A 21926-nucleotide genomic window follows, 5' to 3' on the forward strand; every position below is an offset into this window, starting at 1 on the left:
CCAACTGAGTTAACTCATCTGAACTTGAGAAAACAAGCTGAATAAACCTATTGAAAGATATTAAACTGAATCGAGTCACATCTTGGCCCAACCAAGATGGCTGCTTAGGAAAGGGCGGCCCTCTCTTTTCCTCAAAGCTCCCTTAAAAACTAAGATAATCAAAAATTCAGTGAAATCTTCATGTAAGAAGTTTCTGTAACTCAGGATTAGTCCAAGTTTCAGGATCAACAAAACAAAAGTAAGGATGTACAGGTTGGAGAACGGGGAGAAACAGGTGAGAACCTGCTGAAATAGAACCGGAAAGATGCTTCTGATGCCAGAAAGTCAGAATCTCTGGTGTCAAAGAAGAAATGGAGGGCTGAGATCTGTAATGATTTTTTAAAACTCACAAACAAAAAAAAAATCAAACAAGCTAAAAATCAACAAAAAGTTGATGATGATTTATGCCTTCCAAGATCACGCCCAAGAGGTGCAGGATATTAAACTGAATCAACAACTGCTGAATCACACTGTCAACTGCTGCTGACAGATTTACTTTTCATTTTCTTTTACATTACGTTTTTGTAGGCAAAGTACAAAGAGACCATGCAGAGCTGTTCTCAATGTATTTATTTTAAGTGCACCAGGGTTGTGACTCAGTACCACACTAACTGTTATCATGATTACCGTTATTTTCTGATCATAAAAAGAAACAATCATGACAAATCTTTATATGTGTTAAAAACAACAAGTTTCCATTCAAACTACAAAAATATATAAATAAATAAAAATCCCAGCATGCATTGTTTGAGCCGGGTTCAATGTTGATGGTTTTTTCACTTGCCTGGTTGGGCAAGCTGCTCAGAAATCTGCTTGCTAAATTCAATTTTTATTTGCTAATGTACAAACTGTTTAATTATTTAGCAATTATCAAATAACAACAAAGATTAAAGTTTATTATCGTGTTTAATCTAAGAGTGCAACGTCAATAAAATGTCAGAAAATAGTGAAGTGAAAGTCCACGGTGATGTCTTTAAATGTCTTGTTTGTTGGACCAAAAGCCAAAGATATTCTGTTTAAAATGATAATAAACAAAAAAAAAGTGATTTCCCATAGATGAGAGGCTGAAAAGAGCAATTTCTGCCACTTTTGAGTGAAAAAATACTTTAACAATTAATCTATGATCAAAATAGTAATAATAATTCTTTTCTTTAATCACTCAGCAAGTGACTTGCCAGATTTATTTGCCCAACATGTCATTTTACTTGCCCCAGGCAAGTGGATAACCCTTCTTGTTGGGCCCTGTCTCAGTGGTAAAAAGCTCCAATTTTAACGCTCCAACAATGCATGATGGGAAGTCTGCTAATGTGTTGAACATGTTTCTGGCAGAAGGTGGGATATAACATTGGGAGGAATTTGATTTGAACAAAGAAAAGTGGGCGTGTCAAGCCGCAACGTTCCATGACATTGCTAGCTAGCTAACTAAACGAATCTTGAAGGCTGATTGACGGGTGGATGTCATGATGTCATTTATTTGAAATTAGTGGGTTAAAGCCACATAAGAACAGGTTATATTATAATGTATTTCCCTTAATTCCTGCTTGTTTTACAGTGTACAGAAAGCTAATTTCAGCCTCTAATCTTAGCCGTAGTGATTGAAGTCAGATAGTGATGATTAAATGTACTTCAGCGTGTGTTTTACATGTCTGCCCACTGACCAGCTCCTCTGTGATAATCTTTTCCATACCATCTACATACGGTAAAATTGCTTGGAAATATGAATATGCTCTAATCTATAAATGAAACATTTTCCCATTAAAACATCTCGCAAGCTGTTTCTCTCTCCTGGAGGTGCATTATAAGAGATAAGATAAAGCACTCTGGATTGCATAAATAGCATCTCCCCAGCCCACCTGAAAGGCTCTACTCGAGTGCATCAAAGTACTTGAAAAGAAATTAAATTGTTAGGGAGGGGGGTGGTGCCTGACAGCTTATCAATAGAAGGGGGGGGATTTAGGAGAAGCAAAACACTAGCAGACGGCGCTAAGATTCTCCAAATAACAAGAGCGGTATTGCTGGAGTCCCGAGCAGATGGAGAAGAAAACAAACCTGGCTGCTACATTTCCTGGTTGCTAAGCACCACCTGGAGGTAATGAATGTGTTGTCGGCCTGAGAGGCATATGAGACAAGAGGCGATGTCAAACTGTCTACTCAGACATTACAGAGTGCTGGGTCTGCTGCTTGTCCTTGTTATGGGTCATCTTGGCCTGCAGATATACTCATGAATATTTATACAGGTGGACGGGCTTTAACACTGATGACCACAACAGGATACTCATACAACATTAGAATATGAAGCAACAGTGAGGAGGGCATGTGAGTGGGAATCAGATCAAGAATCCCTAAAGCTTGGCTCTGTGGAGTGTTCAAGGTGGATGCATTGAATGTTGTGCTCTTATTTTATATCAATGATATTAAAGGATGTGTACAGACTGTATAGTATACTATAAAGTGCTTTGAATATGATTTATGCAGTGTAGCTCAAGTAAAAGGCCATGCTTTTAGAGTTATTGCATGTAGAGATGTGAAACAACTAAGTGCAAATACTTTGTTACTGTACTTATGTAGATTTTTCAGCTATCTGCACTTAACTTTAGTATTTCTATTTCTGACAACTTTTCACTTTTACTCTCTGCATTTGAACACAAATGTCTGTACTTTCTGCTCCTTGCATTTTCAAAACCAGCACGTTACTTTAGCTTGAATGCATTTGCAAGGAGTTATTTGTTATTTTTATTTTGCATCATTGCATGTCATATTCCCAACATCAAGGCTGACGTCAACCTACATGGTTGTAATGATTCCTTGGTGTATCGATCAGTGCAAAAATGATGTAAAAGACATAACAAGTTAAAAACCATGTGAAAGATGTGACGATGATGTACGAGATGTGACAAGGCCAAAACAATGTAATGATGTAACAAGATGGACAAAGCATAACATATAAAGAAAACTATATAAAAGACATAACAAGACCAAAATGAAATAAAAGACATAAGACAAAACAATGGGAAAGACGTGAAGATGAAAACAATGTAAAAGAAGTAGGGAGACAAAAATGACTAAAAGAAGTGACCAAAGACTAAAATAATGTAACAGGACAAAACTAGGTTAAAAAGACATAACAAGGCGTAACATGACAACAAAGATGTAGAAGGATGAAACTAAAAGCTATAACAAGATCAACATGATGTACAAGACATAACAGAAAAAATGTAAAAGACACAAGACTAAATTGACTTAAGTTGTGATGTAAAAAAAATGACGTAAAAAACATGAGACAAAAATTAAAAATGTGACAAAGAAAACAACGAAAAAGAAGTAACAAGACAAAAATGATGTCAGAGATGTGACCAAAGACCAAAACAATGTAACAAGACTTAAGACGCAAATGGTGTTAAAGGACATAACAGGACAAAAACGATGTAAAGGATGTCACAAGACTAAAATTACTTAAGATATACCAAGCTGAAAATGACATATGTGAAAGACGTGATGACGACAACAATGTGAAAGAAATACGAAGAATATGACAAGAGATGTGACCAAAGAAAACAACATAACAAGATGTAACGAGATGAAAACAACGTAAAAAAAGACAAAACAATGTAAACGATGTATAACAAGACTGAAATGACATAAAAGATGTTACCGGACAAAAAACAATGTCACAAAAACAAGAAGGTGACTCAAGAAAAGGTGAGGTTCAGTCAGTTTTGCAGAGAAACAGCCGCTATCATGTCCTTCAGAGGGCGATTTTTTACTTTTGGACATTTCAGAGCCTGTACTTTTTCTTTTTTACATGACTGACGAAGTTAAATCAACACTTATATTTTTACCGGAGTCTTTTTCCAAGTATCTGTTAAGTGTGTACTTTCACCACCTCTGGGTGTATGGCTGCCATACACCCAGTGAGAGTTATATAAAAGAGCAACGACTCACCACACATCCGGTTGAGTCCAGCTTGCGGTCAGATATACAACGGAAGTTGCGGCTGCAGCCTCCGTTGTCCTTGGTGCAGTCTCTGACGGGTCCGAACGAGTCCAGGAGAACCTCCAAAGAGTCGAAGGACGAACTGATCATCAATTCCTCTCTGTTGAAGACAAAAAATGAGGATCCTTGTTTACTTGTGCATACCTGTGTTTGTGTGTTGCTGCTGCCGAGAAATGATTATATTTTGGTATACAATGATAGCAAGGTAAAAGGTAATGAACGATGTATCCCATGTTCTCCAGGAAGTTATAGCAACTAGCAACTAGCTAGCAACGGCTAGCAGGAAACACACAGATGGAAGCATTTGCACAGCATTTCGAGTGATTGGGTCATCTTCACAGAAAGGTAATATATTAAGTTTTATTTCCGTTATCTTTAGTCATGTTTGCCAACCCTCCTTCTTACGTATCCTGTTTTTTCATGCAAGTGCTAGCATCTAGCAGCTAGCAATGAAAAGCTGAATAAATAATGTATTTCTCTGCATTTGAACATTGTTAGAAACATCAGAGGTATAGAACGTAACAAAACATGTAGCATATGTCTGCTGCCTTTACTCATTTTAACATGGAAATGTTAGGGTATAATAACTTTAAACCACATATGCTATCAGTCTGTGTGTTGTCATCAATGCTAACTTTTAATTCACCTATTACTCAGTGTCAGTAAAGTTGGTAATTATTCATAGCTTTGTGATGAGTTTAAGAAATATCACCTTCAAACAAGCTAATGATTCTGAATGATGTTCAGCACTCATTGAGTTATGCCTTGCTGTCAGCAATATGTAATTTGCTTTCATTAAAATTGATTAAGATATCTTCACATTTCTTTAGATCATGTTTCAATGTGTCTCGGGGGGGGAGATGAGGAAATGTCAAAGCGGTGCTTCAACACTCTGCTTTGCAAGAAATGATGTGACGCCCGTCTCTCTATTTAACTTAATGAAGAGATCTATTTTCATGAATTACAAATACCTGCATGTTTAATTCATCCTGCGTTATCATCACAAGAACAAAAAAGAAAAAAAGTGACTTCTCACAGCACAATCACCATGCAGAGTAGTAGACTTCTGAGATAAAAACGCACCATGAAATCTCTGCTCTAACCTTGCTCTGAGCAGTCGCTTTGTGTTTTCTGTGATTTTTCCCCCGTAAACCTCTCGCAAGGTCAATAAGCAGATCATCCACCGGAAGGACAGCAGCATTCGAGACGGGTGGAGACGCAGAGAGCACCTCAGCGTTTTCCAACAGAATCTAAATCACAGAGCTATTTCTGCTGAGAAATAGTGCCGCTGATGATAAACAAGAACTGGTGTAATAGCGTTGCCATGAACCTTCGCCTTGGTAGAGAAAATGATGACCTCTCAGGCACTCACAAGAATAGTTTTTTGTTTTTTTTCCCTTCAACTCCCTGTACTCCCTTGCTCTCCCCTGTGAGAAAACACAGCGAGTTTCCTTCCCTTCACAGGCAACTTGATGTTATCTCACAAACCAATTTTTCTATTATAATTGCCCATTGCTTTGTTGTCATTTATTCAGAGGGGACCTATTGAACAGAGCCCCAGCAGATGATGAAACTCACAGCAAGTGTGAATGCTAAATTATTTGGGAACTGCAATTACAGTCGAGACACATCCAACGATTGTGTGCAACACAATTTACCTTTAAATATCACACTAAACAAAAAAAAAGGTTTATAACCATGTTTGGTGGCTCTTTGAGGCTACAACAAGATTCATTACATACCAAAATCTGGCAGTGATGTAAAGACTGATCATCATACTCGCTACTTTGCTCCTCTTAAGGCATTTTAAGGGTACATTCTTCTGGGAGCATGTATTTCTTCAGTCGGATGAATCTGCAAGTTCATGTTTCATTTGCCCTGCAGCTACGTCTGGCCACCCACACGGTCAGACCAATTTTCACCCATCCTGGATCTCCTCGGACTAATTACAACCTCAGACTCAATATAATAACAGTAATAATAAACTTTATTTATGCAGCGATTTTTAAAAACAAAGTTACAAAATGTTGCTAAAACAACATTTCCAGAGTGGGACAAGTAAAATCAGGCAGTTAAAACAAAATGAAGCAAAAAACGTAATAAAAACAAATTAAAAAATTACAAAAAACAAGCTAAGAATCCCCCAGAAATAAAGATAAAAGGTTGTAGTAATAGTAATAATTAAAGTTTTCATAATGGAGCTATTAAAAATTATTTAATAATTCAGGAGGAGACCATTACTTTCTACAGCAACTTTAACACTTGAACTACCGAGGCAGTTTAAACTTTGCAGTGTTGTTGAAATTAAACCTATGTAACTATAAGACCCTTACTTTTCCTAAATGGGTGTACAATTTATTCTAACATTATTTTATCGAATTTCCAAAACACAAAAGAGTTCTGAGTATTATATTGGCTAAATTATAAACACCATATAATTTCAGTTTTGCTGTTAAAGAGGTGAGTCATCATTGCCTGGCAACTTTATTTTTACACTCTTGCCAAGTTAAGACCTTAAAGAGATAGTTCACCCAAAAATGAAATGTCACTCAATATCTACTCACCCCTGTGCTGATGTGAGGATGGGTTTTCAGTGGAAAACAGCGTTGCAGCCAAATCCAGTACAACTGAAGTGAATGGTGACCAGTTTTAAAATGTAAAAAAGAACATAAAAAAAAAACACAAAATGTCTCCATACTGCTCGTGTGGTGTAATCCAACTGTCCATAAGCCACAACATTAAAATCTGACCCAAAAAGACACCATTTACACCATGTTTTTAACCTAAATGTCAACTGTAGCCTCTCAGATCTGATCCGTGTGCACATGACTGAAGCAGGTACACAGGCTCTCGCCTGAATGGCGCAGGTGCAGCAAAGAAATGATGTTCCTTTTCTGTGTTGAAGTCCTCTGACATTTTTCTTTGTTGAAAGTTTGCAAAGTCAACTCTGTACAGAACAAGTCACTATTTCTGAGCAGACCTCGCTCTGTTGTCTGAGTTGCTTCCAGGTAACATGTAAACACAGATGTGAAGGTGTCGCGAGAGGTTACAGTTGATATTTTGATATTTAGGCTAAAAACATGGTGTAAATGGTGTCTTTTTGGGTCAAATTTTAATGCTGTGGCTTACGGACACTTGGATTACACCACAGGAGCAGTATGGAGACATTTTGTGTTTTTTTTTTGGTTTCTATTCTAACATTTTAAATCTGAACATTGTTCACTTGATTGTACTGAATTTGGCTGAACGCTGTTTATTGCTGAAGCTCTGGGAGTGTTTTGTGACCTGGAGATCTTCACCCATCCTCACATCAGCACAGGGGTCAGTAGATACTGAATGACATTTTATTTGTGGGTGAACTATCTCTTTAAGGCTTTAGCCAGGCTTCAGAGCCTTGACTTGATTATTCTGAGTCTGAAATTAAAATATTTTATTCTCCCTACAACCCACAAAAGAACCCCTGTATCCCAGACCTCAGTTTGAAAACCACTAATATAATAAATAGTACAACAGTCACAGGGAAATTCTTTTTAATTGGGTATTTTTACTTTTAAAATTTTAAGTACATTTTTCTGATTATATTTGCACATTTTTTAACTTATATTAAGTAACATATTCAGTGCAGGACTTGTATCAGAGAATGTTCTACAGATTCGAATACTTCCTCCCCAACTGTGAATGCTTAATTTTCTCTCAATAACTAAATACATGATCACGGGAATGGCATCTGATCAAGAGGCTTTGTATTCACACCTGGTATTAATAAGCGTTCTCATTATTGTGATTATGCCCGCATTGCGTTTGGATCTTCAAATGTTGATTAGGTAGGCAGAGCCGGCAGATTTTTCAACATACAGCACACATACGGAAGAGGTTTTGCTCAGTTTTTCTTTGTTGAGGAAGGAGTCATTCTGCTGGACTAGTTTGAGCAAGATGGTGATTTTCTTAAGAATGTGCAGACTTAATTTACCGCCGCTGAGGTCTGATCACTTCAATCCAATCTGATATGATTGTAGTTACAGTGCATTATGTATACATTGACAGGCTGTCTGCAGGATGATCTGTTTTTTCAGCATTTTATGCCTTTTTTAAGGGGTGTTGAGTAGAGAAAAAACAGGAAATGAGGGTTTTACACCTGAGTTCTGTACTGGATCAGGTATGCGTGGGTATCCACTGACTAATGCTCAAAAAAGTTGTATTAAAAAAAAATGGGCACAGCCATGAGTAAAATGAACTAATTGGAGGTGGGCAGTGAGTGAGAACAATGATATAACACATATACAATACAATAATATGTTTTTCCATGGAGTAATCAGAAATGAAAATGATTGTGCAGTATTTTTCACATTTAAATATGTTAATGATATCATAATCAGGATATAATCACAATAATAGCTACGATTTTATTGTGAAACCCTACTACACAACTTTTGCCCCCTCGCCCTGCCAAAAAATGGGACGTCACTGGTTGATCTGACAGCGATGCACACTAGCTGATGGTAAAAATCAGTGAGGCAGTGAAGAACACCTAATTGTGGGTGAACCATTGTGAAGTTGGATGTTTGGGAGAAATCTGGTGTGATCAGAGAGCGATGTCAGGGGCTTTGCTGCTTGTAAAAAGTACCAGAAGGTATTAGCTTTTTATAGCCGCAGGCCAAGCTCGTCGTCACTATGGAAACACATCAACAACCGTAGGCGCAGGCTGGGCCGCAGAACTTATATTAACGGTCCCAGGCAGGTAATTGCAGGTAATGGACCCACAGCTTTGTGGGTGCTGGTTTGCAAACGTGGACCTGTGTGTGTGTGTGTGTGTGTGTGTGTGTGTCTGTGTGTGTGTCACATGCATTTTTCTTTATCCAGATAAAACATTAAGATCCACACTGACCGAGACACTGACTGTATGTCAGTATCAGGTGTAAAAGGGGTCTAAAGGTCAGGTGGTAACCAGAAAGTTATCCTATTGAGTTTATCAATATCAATTCAATATGATCAGTAGATGTTTAAATGTCAAATAATGTGTTGCATGAAAGGAGAAATGAACCGATTTTGACAAAACTACAGTATAAGTAATAGCATTTTTGTTGTCTACAGTTATTAAAGGCCCTGAAGATACTTTTTCTTAATCAGCCTCTTACTATGAAGGATGGGTTCCTTCATGAACACACAATTTTTTGCCAAAGTTTGGACAGTTTGGATTTTTTCATATAAGAGATTCCTGGATCTGTACTTTTCTCCCTGTTTTTAACACTCGTTTCAAGTGGGTGGGGCTCATTTGGGACAAGATGACATCACAAAGTTGCGTGCATCTTCTGTGTAAACCAGACCGTGATAATATTCAGTGGGTTGTCTGCCTTTGTTAATACAATCTGATCAAACCGCATTCACTCAGTCCTTATGAAGCATATTTGATAAGTTTTTGATTGTTAAACTTTAAAAATAAATAAATAACGGAAGATTTTTTTGCTTATTTAGTCAATATGTACTGTAATAGACAAATTATTGTTATCTTAAAGTGTTCAGGGGCTTTAAACCAGGAAATTCTCATAATTGGATTTGGCATTGCCTTCACATGTATTATCTAATTAAAATGACAGACAAGTGAAATGTTTATCTGACTAAACTAATGTTACAATCAGCATCACAGTACACAATTGCTTTATTAAACCATTAGAATGAGCTACTTCATTTAAAAAAAGTAAAATGCCCTAAGGCAATAACTATGTAAACATCAAAAATAATGAATTGCAGTTAATTACACTGTCTTTTGAGAAATTACATCCATTCATATACTGGAAAAGTAGTTCCAGCAAGAGACATGTTCTTCATATTACAAACACATCTGGCTTAGAATAACACTGATGGTTTTGACAAACTATATGTGGGCCGTGCTTAAAATGAATGAGCTATAAGTACTTCCTGCAATATATTTAACATTTTGTCACAGCTGTCTGCAGCTGAAAGAGGCAATAAATGTAAGCCTCAATTATGGGCACCATTAACATGGATAGCTCAACAATAGGAGGGTTAGAAGTAAATGTACGTCAAAACAAACAGTATAAAGAACCATTCATTCAGCCCATTTACCACTGAAACATACCCTCAAGGTTTAAATACCAAGTTATACCCTGCAATTTACTTGCTTTCCTTAGTTATTCATTTCAGACAGATGTAGAAATTGTCATCAACAATGAACAGAATGAAAAATCTTAGTGTAAAGGTAGATAAGTGTTTTCATGTGTTTGATATTCAGTGTAGGAGACGTACAAAAGTTCTTTTCTTTAATAATATCCACTTAGTTTTCTTTTATACAGACCAAATGCAGATGAGAAAAAAAAATTCACACGTTCTTTACTCAGGCAGACGTGCAGATACTTGTGTATAAAGAAGACTAAAAGTAGAACACCGATTCAGCTTCTCTACTCAAGTAAAAGTGAGAAAAGTACAGGTTTAGAAATGTACTCAAGTATAAAAGTAAAAAATTGCCCTCCAAAGGACGCTCCCAGCTGTTTCAGTGCAAAGTTAACTGACCCTCGTCTTATCTCTACGCTCAAGTCTCCCTCTGTGCCTACATCTTTTTCGTCTTATGTCTTTCACATCGTTTTTATCTTGTTATGTCTTTTACGTGGTTTTGTCTGCTCACATCTTTTACGTTGTTTTCGTCTTGTCACATCTTTTACGCTGTTTTTGTCTTGTCACATCTTTTACACTGTTTTTGTCTTGCTACGTCTTCTATGTTATTTTTTGTCTTTTTTATCATGTTTTACGTTGTTTTGGCTTGCTATCATCTTGTTACATCTTATGTTTTTTTTTGTCTTGTAACGTCTTGTACATTGTTTCTGTCTTGTTACGTTGTTTTCATCCTGTTATCATCTTGTCACTTCTTTTACGTTGTTTTTGTCTTGTTATCATCTTATTACGTCTTGTTATGTTATCGTTACATCTTTTATGTTGTTTTCATTTTGTTATCATCTTGTTACGTCTTTTAAGTCATTCTCATCTTGTTATATCAGTAATCCATGATATGCACTGATAAAACAAGGAGTTGTCTTTCCTGTGTATTACTGTCCCATCCATTTAGATTGATGTTGGTAAAGCAGCACAATGATACAAAATAAAAGCAATAAATAAATAATTATGTAATAATAATAATCTAGTTCACATAAACTAAACTAAACTGTTACTAAAGTAACCTGCCTGTTGTGAAAATAGTAAGAAATGAAGGTCTGATATTAGTGTTAAAATGTAGGGATGCAAAATTTACTTAAGCACAATTACAAGTACTTGTTTTCAATTAATTCACTTTGTCTCACGAGTTGTATTTTAAATGTAAAAACATAAAATACAGAAAAAGCATGAATAATACACAAGTTAAGAACTGCCAAGATCTGTCTGCTGAATACAACCTCAAGGCAAAGCTACAAAAGCTGTATTAAATCCATTTAGGAAACAAAAACCAAGGCTGATTCTTCATTCTGTCATAAGTGCCATGACGCTAGCTAATCAAGGGGAAGGAGATCAGGGCTCATCGCTATTTATCCATCTGCCAGGGAGCAAGACAGAGTGACAAGCCATCATCAAACATGGAGGAACACAGCCCAAAAACGGAGTAAATCAGCAGCTTCAAGAAGGTGTCAGCAGTGTTTCCTTGTGGCCCCTGGGGAAAGCTGAAGAACGCTCATCAGATCATAGATCAGAGGGAAACGAGTTATTTACACAGCATCTTGAAGAAAGCTGCCAAATGAAAATAAAATGTTGAATAAGAAGAAGAAGAAGAAGAAGAAGAAGAAGAAGAAGAAGGGGGAATTTAAATGCGTAAACATAAAACAGAAGGGTAAAAAATTGCTTGATCAAAACAGAATACATTTACAGTAAACGTGATGTGTGGATGTAATACATTATACAACGATGAAAACTTCAGTCCTGGAGACAGAAGAAACTCAGACGCTTATGACTGTATGAAGTTTTGATTAACATGAAAGAATTATAGACGTGGCTTGCACATAAAAGAAACCATGTTTAATTAAAATGATTTATTCATGTTCAGTGTACAGCTAATACCACCTTTTTATCTCAACTTAAAGGGACAGTTCACCCCCAAATCAAAAATACACATTCCTCCCCTGGCCTGTAGTGCTGTTTATCCATCTAGATCATTTTGGTGCAAGTTGCAGAGTTTGGGAGATATCAGCTGTAGATAATAGATTATCATTATAACAGGTACAAATAGATAATTGAGCTGAGTGGAAAAATCCACAACCAGTGTCTCTTTCCAAAAACAATGACCTGGTTACTCAGGATAATAGTAAAAAAATAGGATAAAGTAGTTTCTGGAAAGAGACATCACTGCTGCAACCATGCTACCATGCACGGTGCACACACAGTTTCCAATTCATTATCATGGCCTCTAAGAAAAATAAGCTTCTGCCTTTTTTTGTCTTTAAATCAATCAATCAATAAATTGTGCACAACAAAGGAAGGGACAGCTTGACAAACTAATAAACCCAACAACAAACAAAAAACACTCTATTATTAGTCGACTATTAAATTAAACTGGATCTATTTTAATATCGATTAATGGTTTTGAGCCATATGTGAATATTTTGTGGTTTCTTTACTCCTTTCTGAAAGTAAAATGAATATTTTTGAGCTGTGAACACTCATCTTGGACGCAACACTGATGATTATTTTTCACCATTTTCTGACATATTATGGACCAAATAACTAATTGATAAATGGAGACAGATTAATTGATAATGAACATGATCATTACAGGAAAGACTTGAGAAGTCCAAACCTATGTGGACCTTTTTTTCAGTGACAAGATTATGACAGGATTAATCAATCAATTAATCATTTTAAGTTAGTTTTTAATTAGAGAAAAGTCAAAATTCTTTGATATTGGCTTCTTAAATGTGAACATTATCTGGTTTCTTTCCTCCTCTCTGACAGTAAACTTGAATATCTTTGACTTGTGGACAAAACAAGACATTTGAGGACTTCATCTTGGACTTTGATCAACATTTTTCACCATTTTCTGACATTTTGTGGACCAAATAACTAATCAATTATTTGAGAAAATAATTGACCGATTAATCAGAGATTAAAATAATCGTTAGTTGCAGCCCTAAATACACTTTATTAGGTTCAGCAATTTCACCATATTTAATATTATCCTTAACTCCACCGAAGTGCTTTTGCTACCTAAACCTTTCTACCTGACCAGCCCACAGGGCTCTGGATGCAAACACTGGTGCAATAAATAAATGTAGTACTCCATTCACAGCAATTATGTTTGTCAGCACAGGGTAAGTGGGAAAACAATTTAATGCCATATAAAGGCAGTTTCTAGGGAGACACACATCTGCACACACACACACACACACATCTATACAGACACAAGAGAATGGTATTGCAGCAAATCAGAGAAAATGACAGCAGCTACAAGACTACCCTGGATTAATATCCTCTCCCCTCTCACAACTTACATCATGCTACAAGTTCTTTTTCATATCAGTCTGGCAGTAGCTTTAGTTGATTTACATGAGCTATAAATGATGTTCATTTATTATGATATTTGTCGAGCGATCCTTGCAGCGTGTAGTTTTTTCCAGTTGTAATAGAGTCATCAATTCTTGCTTCCGCATTTTAGAAGGGGGGTTGTCACATTTTCAGTTCCAAAAGATTCTACAGCTGTTCTTTGAGGATCAGATTGTGGTTCTGGTTCATAAAAAAAGTTGCACATCTGTCACAGAAAGTAAACTCTGGTCTCTTACAAGATTCGCTCACACGCTGATCAATCATCCTGACCTCTCCAGTCTCCAAACAGAACAAAAAACATTTAATCTGCTTTCCCTCCAACAATTTAATAGACATACTGCACATGAAAATGGTCAGCTATTTCTTCTCTTGCACAGAGAGTAAAAGTCTATGCAGCAGGACTTTTGACTTATGACTGATGAAGCAAAGGAAGTGACTCCAGAGACTAAAGAGAACTGATTATGCTTATATTTTCATTCTGGGACTCCACTCGTGTAGCTTTGTGTACTTCAGAGTTCAAGACAATCCTTATTTATCTTGTACTGACCCTTTATGAAGCCCTCATGACATCATCTGTCTGAACTTCAGGAGGCCTACGAGGGGGCAGCATCTAGTGCTTGTTAGCACCGCCTCATCCTCTTGCCAGTGACAGCATATGACAGCTAAGCTACAGTGATATTTAATGAGGTCAGGCCTCACTGATTAATTTACAAAAGCACAACTTTTTTTTTTTGGTGGAACTGGATCATATTTCATGGAGTGACTTCTGGAGTTTCCTGATGGACAGTTAAGTTTACTTTTTGCTAAAGTAACTGCCTACTGTAGCTGCCATTAGCTAGTTAGCTCAGTTAGCCGTTAGCTGACTGCTAAATCCTGAGAGCTAAGAGCAAGGGGGAGCATCGGTGTTTACACTGAGCCCCAAGGAAGAGCACTGGGCTTTGAAAAATATTTAACATAGTGGCCAAACCATGTAAAGAAAACATCATGTGATACAGAAAATGGAAAAATCGTTGAATGTAGACTGTAACAAAATAAACTCGACTGGAGCAATCTGTAACAACAATCAGCACAGCACAGCACAGACATTAACCTGCAAGCAGAGCAGGTGCTGCTGCTGCTAGCTCTGCTAATGTTAGCCACATGTGTAGCAGGCTGACAGCTAACGTCAGCTCCGGGTCGTTTACACGCCAACACTGTGATCCTCTTCGGTCTGAAACGGTGAATCATTTAGTGAGTTGTCATGTTTTATAGGTTTACTGGACAGCGCAAAAGTGGCACACATTTCAGCAGCAATTAAAATACAATTTGACAACTGTAGACTGTGATTAACAACTTCAAATGGCTCTTAAGACAGTATTTTTTTTTGGAGAGTGTTAACATTGTCAATTAATAAACTGACTAGTCGATTAGTCTGAATTTAATTTTGTATTTAATTGACAGGGGACACTGTTGCCTCACAACAAGAAGGTCCTGTGTTCGAATCTCCTAGCTGGCTGGGGGCTGGGGAGTTTGTGGCTGGGGCAGGACCTTTCTGTGCAGAGTTTGCATGATCCCCTCATGTCCGTGTGGGTTCTCTCCAGGTACTCTAGCTTCCTCCCACAGTCCAAAGACATGCAGCATAATGGGTTAATTGATAACTCTAAATTGCCTGTAGGTGTGAATGTGAGTGGTTGTTTGTCTCTATGTGTCAGTCCAGGGTGTACCCCGCCTCTCACCCAGTGTCAGCTGGGATAGGCTCCAGCCCCCCACCCCTGATAAGCGGTTACAGACAATGGTAGGATTTAATTGACGGAACATCCCTAGTCTTCACTGCGCTCCGTCTATGCAGAAACACATGCAGAAAATCATATGTGAAAATTGGCTTCAAGCTCCACTGAGCAGCTGTCATAGGAATGAACTCCAACTCTACTTTGTACATGGTTCACACCGTGAAAAAGAGTTTTCAGGCCCCGGGCAAGGGGATCCAGCAGCTAATTAGGTAATGGCAGCTAAGTTACAGTAACCAGTAGTTAGCAGTTATTCTTTTAACAAGTAGAGCGACCTGTTCGTCAGGAATCTCTGGAGCTGGAGGGAAAATCTGAGAAAAAAATTCCCCATAAAATATGATCCAGATGAGAGTCCAGGTCACTGTAAATCGACCTCCTTGCGAACAGACAGACTGGGCGGGTGGGTGGGCATGTCCCTGGACTTTGTGGGTGTGCCGTGTCTCGAGCAGATGACCCAAAAAAGAGAAACAAAAAAGAAAATAATAACAGAAAAGAAAAAAATAGAAAGAATGTTGGAAATGTTGCATTCGGACCAGAGTTCATTCATTAGTGTTTTTTTTTTTTTTTTTTTTTCAATTCTGTTTAGTTTTCATTTACTTTCCAGTGTGGTTTTGCTAATTTCTAAACTGCTAAAGTTTTATTTTGTAAACATATTTAGTTTTAGTTTTCTATATTCACAGTTTAAGTTTTTAGTTAATAGTTAACTATAATTGCATTAATTAATTCAGAGCAGTCTGAAACTGAAGCTTTTTACTGACAGGGATTACTTATACATTTCTCATTATTTGACATCCTGTGCATGTTTTTATATTCATAACTGATAATGTAACATAAATATATGATAGAAAATAGGGGAAAACATATAAGGTCCCCTTTAAGATCTTTTATCTTGAAGACACATAGAGCTGTAGCCCCAATCATTTAAGTATTGTGGAGACATTTTATATCAGCATGTTTGCTATGCTTCTGTCAGTCCTGGGGTCAAAGTATGAATTGTCCACTTAACCAGCTGTTGTCTGGACAGCAGTTTTCATTAATCACATACAGAGCTGGAGTCCCATATGGAGACATGCATATCTCTGCATCTACTTCGAGTCATTAGCAGCAAGCTGGTGATTTACACCTAGCAACAAGCATGAATGTATTTTTCTCTGAGTTCATGTTTTGATGCTATGTGCACTGAGACAATATTAGATGAAGAACCACCAAGACACAAGACAATTTCTCTCAGGCTCTTTCTCAGACTCAATGCAGCAAGGGGAGAAAAGTCAAATGGCTCAAACACTATTTCAAATATTTTTGTGTGAAAATGAATGAACATCGGGGAGAGACAACATAATAAGATGAAATCTTGCTCTTTCCTTGATGATATTCAAGCTCTTCCGGCAAATTCTCATCCTTCAGCAGAGCTCCGGTTCATGTTTTTCACATTTAATTCATGGTCATCCTTTCAAATCGCCTCCGCAGTTTGCAAAACAAATATGACATCCATTTACTCTGACTGTACATTTCACAGACTATCAATCAAGACCTTGAGCTCAGACTCATTTTCAGGCACAAAAGTCCTAATATGATGTACTGAGACACAGTATGATGTGCTATAGTTCAAGCAATGCCACGCTAAGTTGAGCTCTAGAGCAGCTTCACCAACCTTTGTCCACATCTTTAATTGCATTAGTATTTTGTATCTAATCAACTGCAAGCATCTACATTTTAATGTACTTGCGCTTGTTAACAGGATTATAATCATCAACATAAACAACTAATTAAGAGATAAATGTCATACAGATCAGTGGGGTTTATTGATCAGTATAGTTAATGGTTATGTGTGTGCATGTAGATGAAAGGATGCAGAAATTATTGAAGAAAATTGAATGGAGAAAACTGTTTGTAAAGAAGGTTTGAATATATTTTCCATTACACATGCACTATTTCCCACCAGGTGGATGCGGCGCCTATTAAAACGTTAGATCATTAAACAAATGTGCAGCAAAAAGAACAACATATTCATCACTGATAAACAGCAATATAACATACTTTACTGCTTTAGCTGCATGGCTCTACAGATGGTACTTTCTGTCTAACTGTTGGTCTGTTGATCAGTCAGTTCACCACTTCGGTCAATACTGAAATATCCTAACAACTCTCACATGATGCCCAGAGGATGTATCCCACTGACTATGGTGGTCTTCTGAAGGGTTGGGTACCGAACTTGGTACTTTTAACTCTTTCCCAGCATCATCAATTGCTGTTTTCATTGCAAGCCGCAGCTAGCACCCCTGCAGCCAGCATCAGCATTGATTAGCTTAGCATTTTTACTAGCTTTAGCCAACACTCAGCCAAGGGCTGCCTCTGAAATTCCTTGCCATCGTGACATTTAGCACACCACAACAGTGTGTATGCTTTACACACAGTGTACCTAAAAAGTTACTGTTGGGTTTCAGTACTGAATTCTAGGTACCAGTATTAGTACCGTATTGATTCAAATGCGAATGGTACCAAACCCCAGTCCTCTGATTTCTCCCCTAGCAACACTGTGAGGTTGACAATTTTGTTCTTTTTGTGAAATGCCTTTTGAATGGGTTTTCGTACATAGCAGCCATCAAGTGGGCAGCCACCTTCATGGATGTTTCATCATTTTCAGGCCATTCATTTTAATTTTAGCCACTACTTTTAACCTGATGTCCTATAGGTACAGCCCCCCTACACCTGGCTACTGTAATGTTATCTTGAATTCCAAATGAACTCTCTCCTCTCTGGCTTTTCTATTGGTATATTTGGCAGTGCTGAGTCAAACCATGCCACTTTGATATGACTTTCCATCACCAGCTGGACCTTCTCCAGCGGGGGGCCAAAGCTCCTCTGACCCACCTCCAGGCAGGATGCGCTGATGTCTGACTGAACTATGCCATGATGACCCTCGCCCTTTCTTCCTGTTCTGAGATTCAACTCATGTCTGTGCAGGAGACATGTTTAAGTCTCTGTGTGTTCAGCTCTCAGTACTTTTGTATCTTCTAACTGAATCTCTGTGGTTTGACATTTAGTTTCTCTCCTGTGTTGCTGTTTGTACTTTCAAGTATCTGCTTGACTTTACTGTTTCATGTTCACTTTCAGCCCGGTAAGAGTCATGTTAGGTTACTGCTGATGAAAACCCAACATTTCCTGACACTAACAGGGGACTTATTTTGAAGAAGTTAGAGGAAATGAAATGAAATGTGTTCATCCACCACTTTACAGCCACTCAAATCCAGTTAACTACACACCTCCAAGCATGCAGCCCTGTTGTAATGGAGATGCAAATCCCAGGCGGGCTGGGATGACGTGCTGAGTCAAACTAAGTCAAGCCAAGCCAGCACATGTGTGTGGAAAAGGGGCTTTCTATATCTATAGCCAGTGGAAACTTTGTTGAAACAATAACCAAACCTATGAATGTACCCTGGAGCAATTATATATAAAAAATATCCTATAAATTATGTTATGTACATTTTTAATAGAGGATAAAGTCAGCTGAACAGACCAGTGGAGAGAGTTACACCAGCATACAAATTTCAACTTAATCCACAGATGTTGAAATTCCTTTTTTTTTAAATTCTTTCTCATTTCTTATTTATTGAAAGTATATTTAGGGGCATTCATCAGTTTTTTTTTTTTTTAATTTAATCTTAAATTAAACTTGTTGTTTTTTGAGTTTACTGTAGCCACACTGTGTGACAAACTTTGGTACAACATCAAGTTTGATGCAGGCAGCCTGTATAATGATCACACCGATGGAACTGTAAGCTGCGACGCAAGTTATACAAGAAAACATCATGAGCGAATGTCATCCATCTGTGCCGCTATCATGGCAAACAATGAAGTTAAGCAAGAATAGTGGTATATATGTGTATGGAAAAAAAAATCCAAAGAAGAAGAGGATAAAAATGTGGACCTGGTCTTGGCTTGAGGTAACGTTACAGTTTTTCACAATTGTTAAAACACAAAACCTCATTCTTTAAACCAAATGCTCACTGCCCCAAACCCATTTATCAAATCAGTCACTCTTCTGGCAAAACTGCAGCACAACTGTCATCGTTTACACACGTCTAAATACAGTAAATGTTTATTCCAGCACACTCGCCTGTCCTCAACTCAATAGAATAATTTTCTTAATATGGCGGTGGGATGTCAATGTCAAAAACCCTATACTTAGGAAAATCTCCTCCCGGCAGCGGACTTGGCCTATGATGATAGGTGATAGGCATAGTTGTGTCAAGACTGGATCCAGCACACTAGGGGTTTCCTATACTTAGCTGTGAATATACATTGGTATTTATTTATTTATTCTGCAAAAAGTTTACAAAAACATGCACATCTAAACTAGTTAATACTAGTTGCTGGGCAGAAATATATGTCAAAAATGATAAAATAGAGTCTGCACACTAGTTAATACTTCCAGAAACATTTATTCCTATATCATCAGATGACACAGAGATGTCAAATGGTTACACATTTTCTTGAAAATGCAAAATGCATATAAAATAAAGGTATTTCTGTAGCTATTTGCACAGAACCCTGTGTTTTTTTTTTTTTGCTTTTGTTTTTTTTTTTACTTTTTATGATGCTGTGTGTAAAGACTACTCAGTAGTGTTTATCTTGTTACTTGTTGTGTGTAGGATCTGAAAGCTTTGTTTGATTTTGCGAGAAGAGTCAGAAGTTTTGGGAACGCAGTTTAAATATTTGGTTTTGCGTTTATAGTTTTGAGAAAAGGGCGGAAGGTTTCAAGAAGTGTGTCTCAGCAACTGTGAGAAACTGTAAGTATTTGTAGTAAAATGCTAAATGTATGCAAAAATTTCTGACACTGTCAAAATTTTTGTTCTAGGCCATCTTTGGCCCCAAGACCAAAAGAACAGCCGCCTTTAACCTCTCTTACAGTGCGACATAGAACCACTATTTTCGAGCCTCAATCAAAGATATCACCACATTTTATTTCACACATCTTTCATCTGCCCAAAATCCCAAAGTACACCCAGCTTCCATAATTTAAACACCAAAAAAGCTCCTTAAGAATTTCTGACTCGTTGAACTAGAAAAAAAAAAAAAGGCAATAAGGGATGATAAAGTAATGATAAAAATGTATGCAACAATAAAAACTGCTGTTCCTTGTTCGATTTAAAGGAGAAATCAAATGTAATGTTACATAAGTGGTGAGACAAAAAAAGCATCACACCCTCAGCGCACCATGTTTCTGCCAAACATTTTATGTCTAGTTACAGGGACCACAATTTTCACCGCTAACTCAATGCTCACATATAATGAGAGCTTTTATAAGAGATATAATGACCTGTTAGACCTGTGAAATGTCCCTGAAAAAGTCTGCTCTGAGAAACTTAACACGCTCCTCTTGATAATTAGCTTTAAAAAAAAAAAAAAAAAAGAAGAAGAAGAAGAAGAAGAAGAAGACTGCACACGGTCGGCTGGAGGTGTTAGGCATTGACAATCACATTAAATCCTGCTCTCCTAATCAGTTTTAGTCCATAATATTCTTGTTGTAGGACCACCTCATGTCTCAGTCATCCGGGGGCTTGAAATTAGCCACTGACGAGGAAAGAGAAAAAAACTCCTTGAGTGCTTACGCGCTAATGAGAAAAAATGACGGGGATATTCATTTGAGCGAGACTAATTTTACCTGACATAATTTTCACAGGGCAAATAACCATCGGCAAATTAGGGCAGGATCTGACACGGTTGTGCACACTAACTTGTTGACGGGGCATGTCCCAGCATACATTAAAAGACAATGCCCACCACTAATTACATTAACCCACCTCCTCTCCCAAACTAATCCTGTTCTGCACAGACTTTATGCTGCGACGTAACGCCGTCAAACCAGATAACTCTGCTGCTGATTCATAACGCTGCTGACCACTGAGTAAAGCAGGTTCAACAACAGACTGAGTGTTCAGGTCTGTCCTTCCCAAGGTTATGGGTAGACAGTGGTACATCTAATAACAGCTGGGACAGACAGTGGGGAGACAAGGTAGACCAGCATGTTCCCATCTTTATGCATGAGGTCTACTGGAATCCTATTTTTTATATCGTGTCCTTGCATGCCTGAGTTTCATATTGTTGATGCAGATTTACTTCGGCTCTTTAATTTTATTTAAAGTTATTAATAATTTATTGTTATTAACCCCTGCAGAATTCAAGAAGGTTGCTGCAGTTTACTGAGAATCCTCGCTTAAATGAGAATTTTCCTACTCAACCCAAAAAACAGCTCTACCCCCAAAACAGGAAGAGATAGACAATTACATGTGGTTTTTATTTGGAAAAAAACAATATCTTCTTTAATTTGATAACAAATATGAGGCATTTGTAGCTTTTTAGATCAACGTATTTCTAAAAGCACCAGATGAAACAACAAGTAGCACTAACACTGCTGTAAATAGCTGTGATGGAATGAAACTCAGTCTCCCTAAAAGCAGCGAAAGCTACTTCAGATCAATTTTTATGTAACGGACATGATCCCAAACATTTTTCTCTGGCTGCTTTCTGGGTCAACATTCAGAGTTTCACAACAACAGATCCTTCACTGGATAACACTGGCCTTTCAAA

General features: G+C 37.5%; 1 protein-coding gene across 1 annotated transcript in view; it reads right to left on the reverse strand.

Moving 5' to 3' along the window:
- Positions 1-21926, reverse strand: part of LOC146318276 (astrotactin-1-like) — a 425337-nt gene that overhangs the window by 172331 nt on the left and 231080 nt on the right. The window contains exon 12 of the mRNA XM_084732515.1: positions 3982-4132. Coding sequence (XP_084588641.1) covers positions 3982-4132 — 151 coding nt within the window. The remainder of the gene's footprint in view (positions 1-3981; positions 4133-21926) is intronic.

This window comes from Lutjanus erythropterus, chromosome 12 (assembly GCF_056507025.1).
Source record: "Lutjanus erythropterus isolate fLutEry1 chromosome 12, fLutEry1.hap2, whole genome shotgun sequence".
In the NCBI taxonomy this organism is placed as follows: Eukaryota; Metazoa; Chordata; class Actinopteri; order Lutjaniformes; family Lutjanidae; genus Lutjanus; species Lutjanus erythropterus.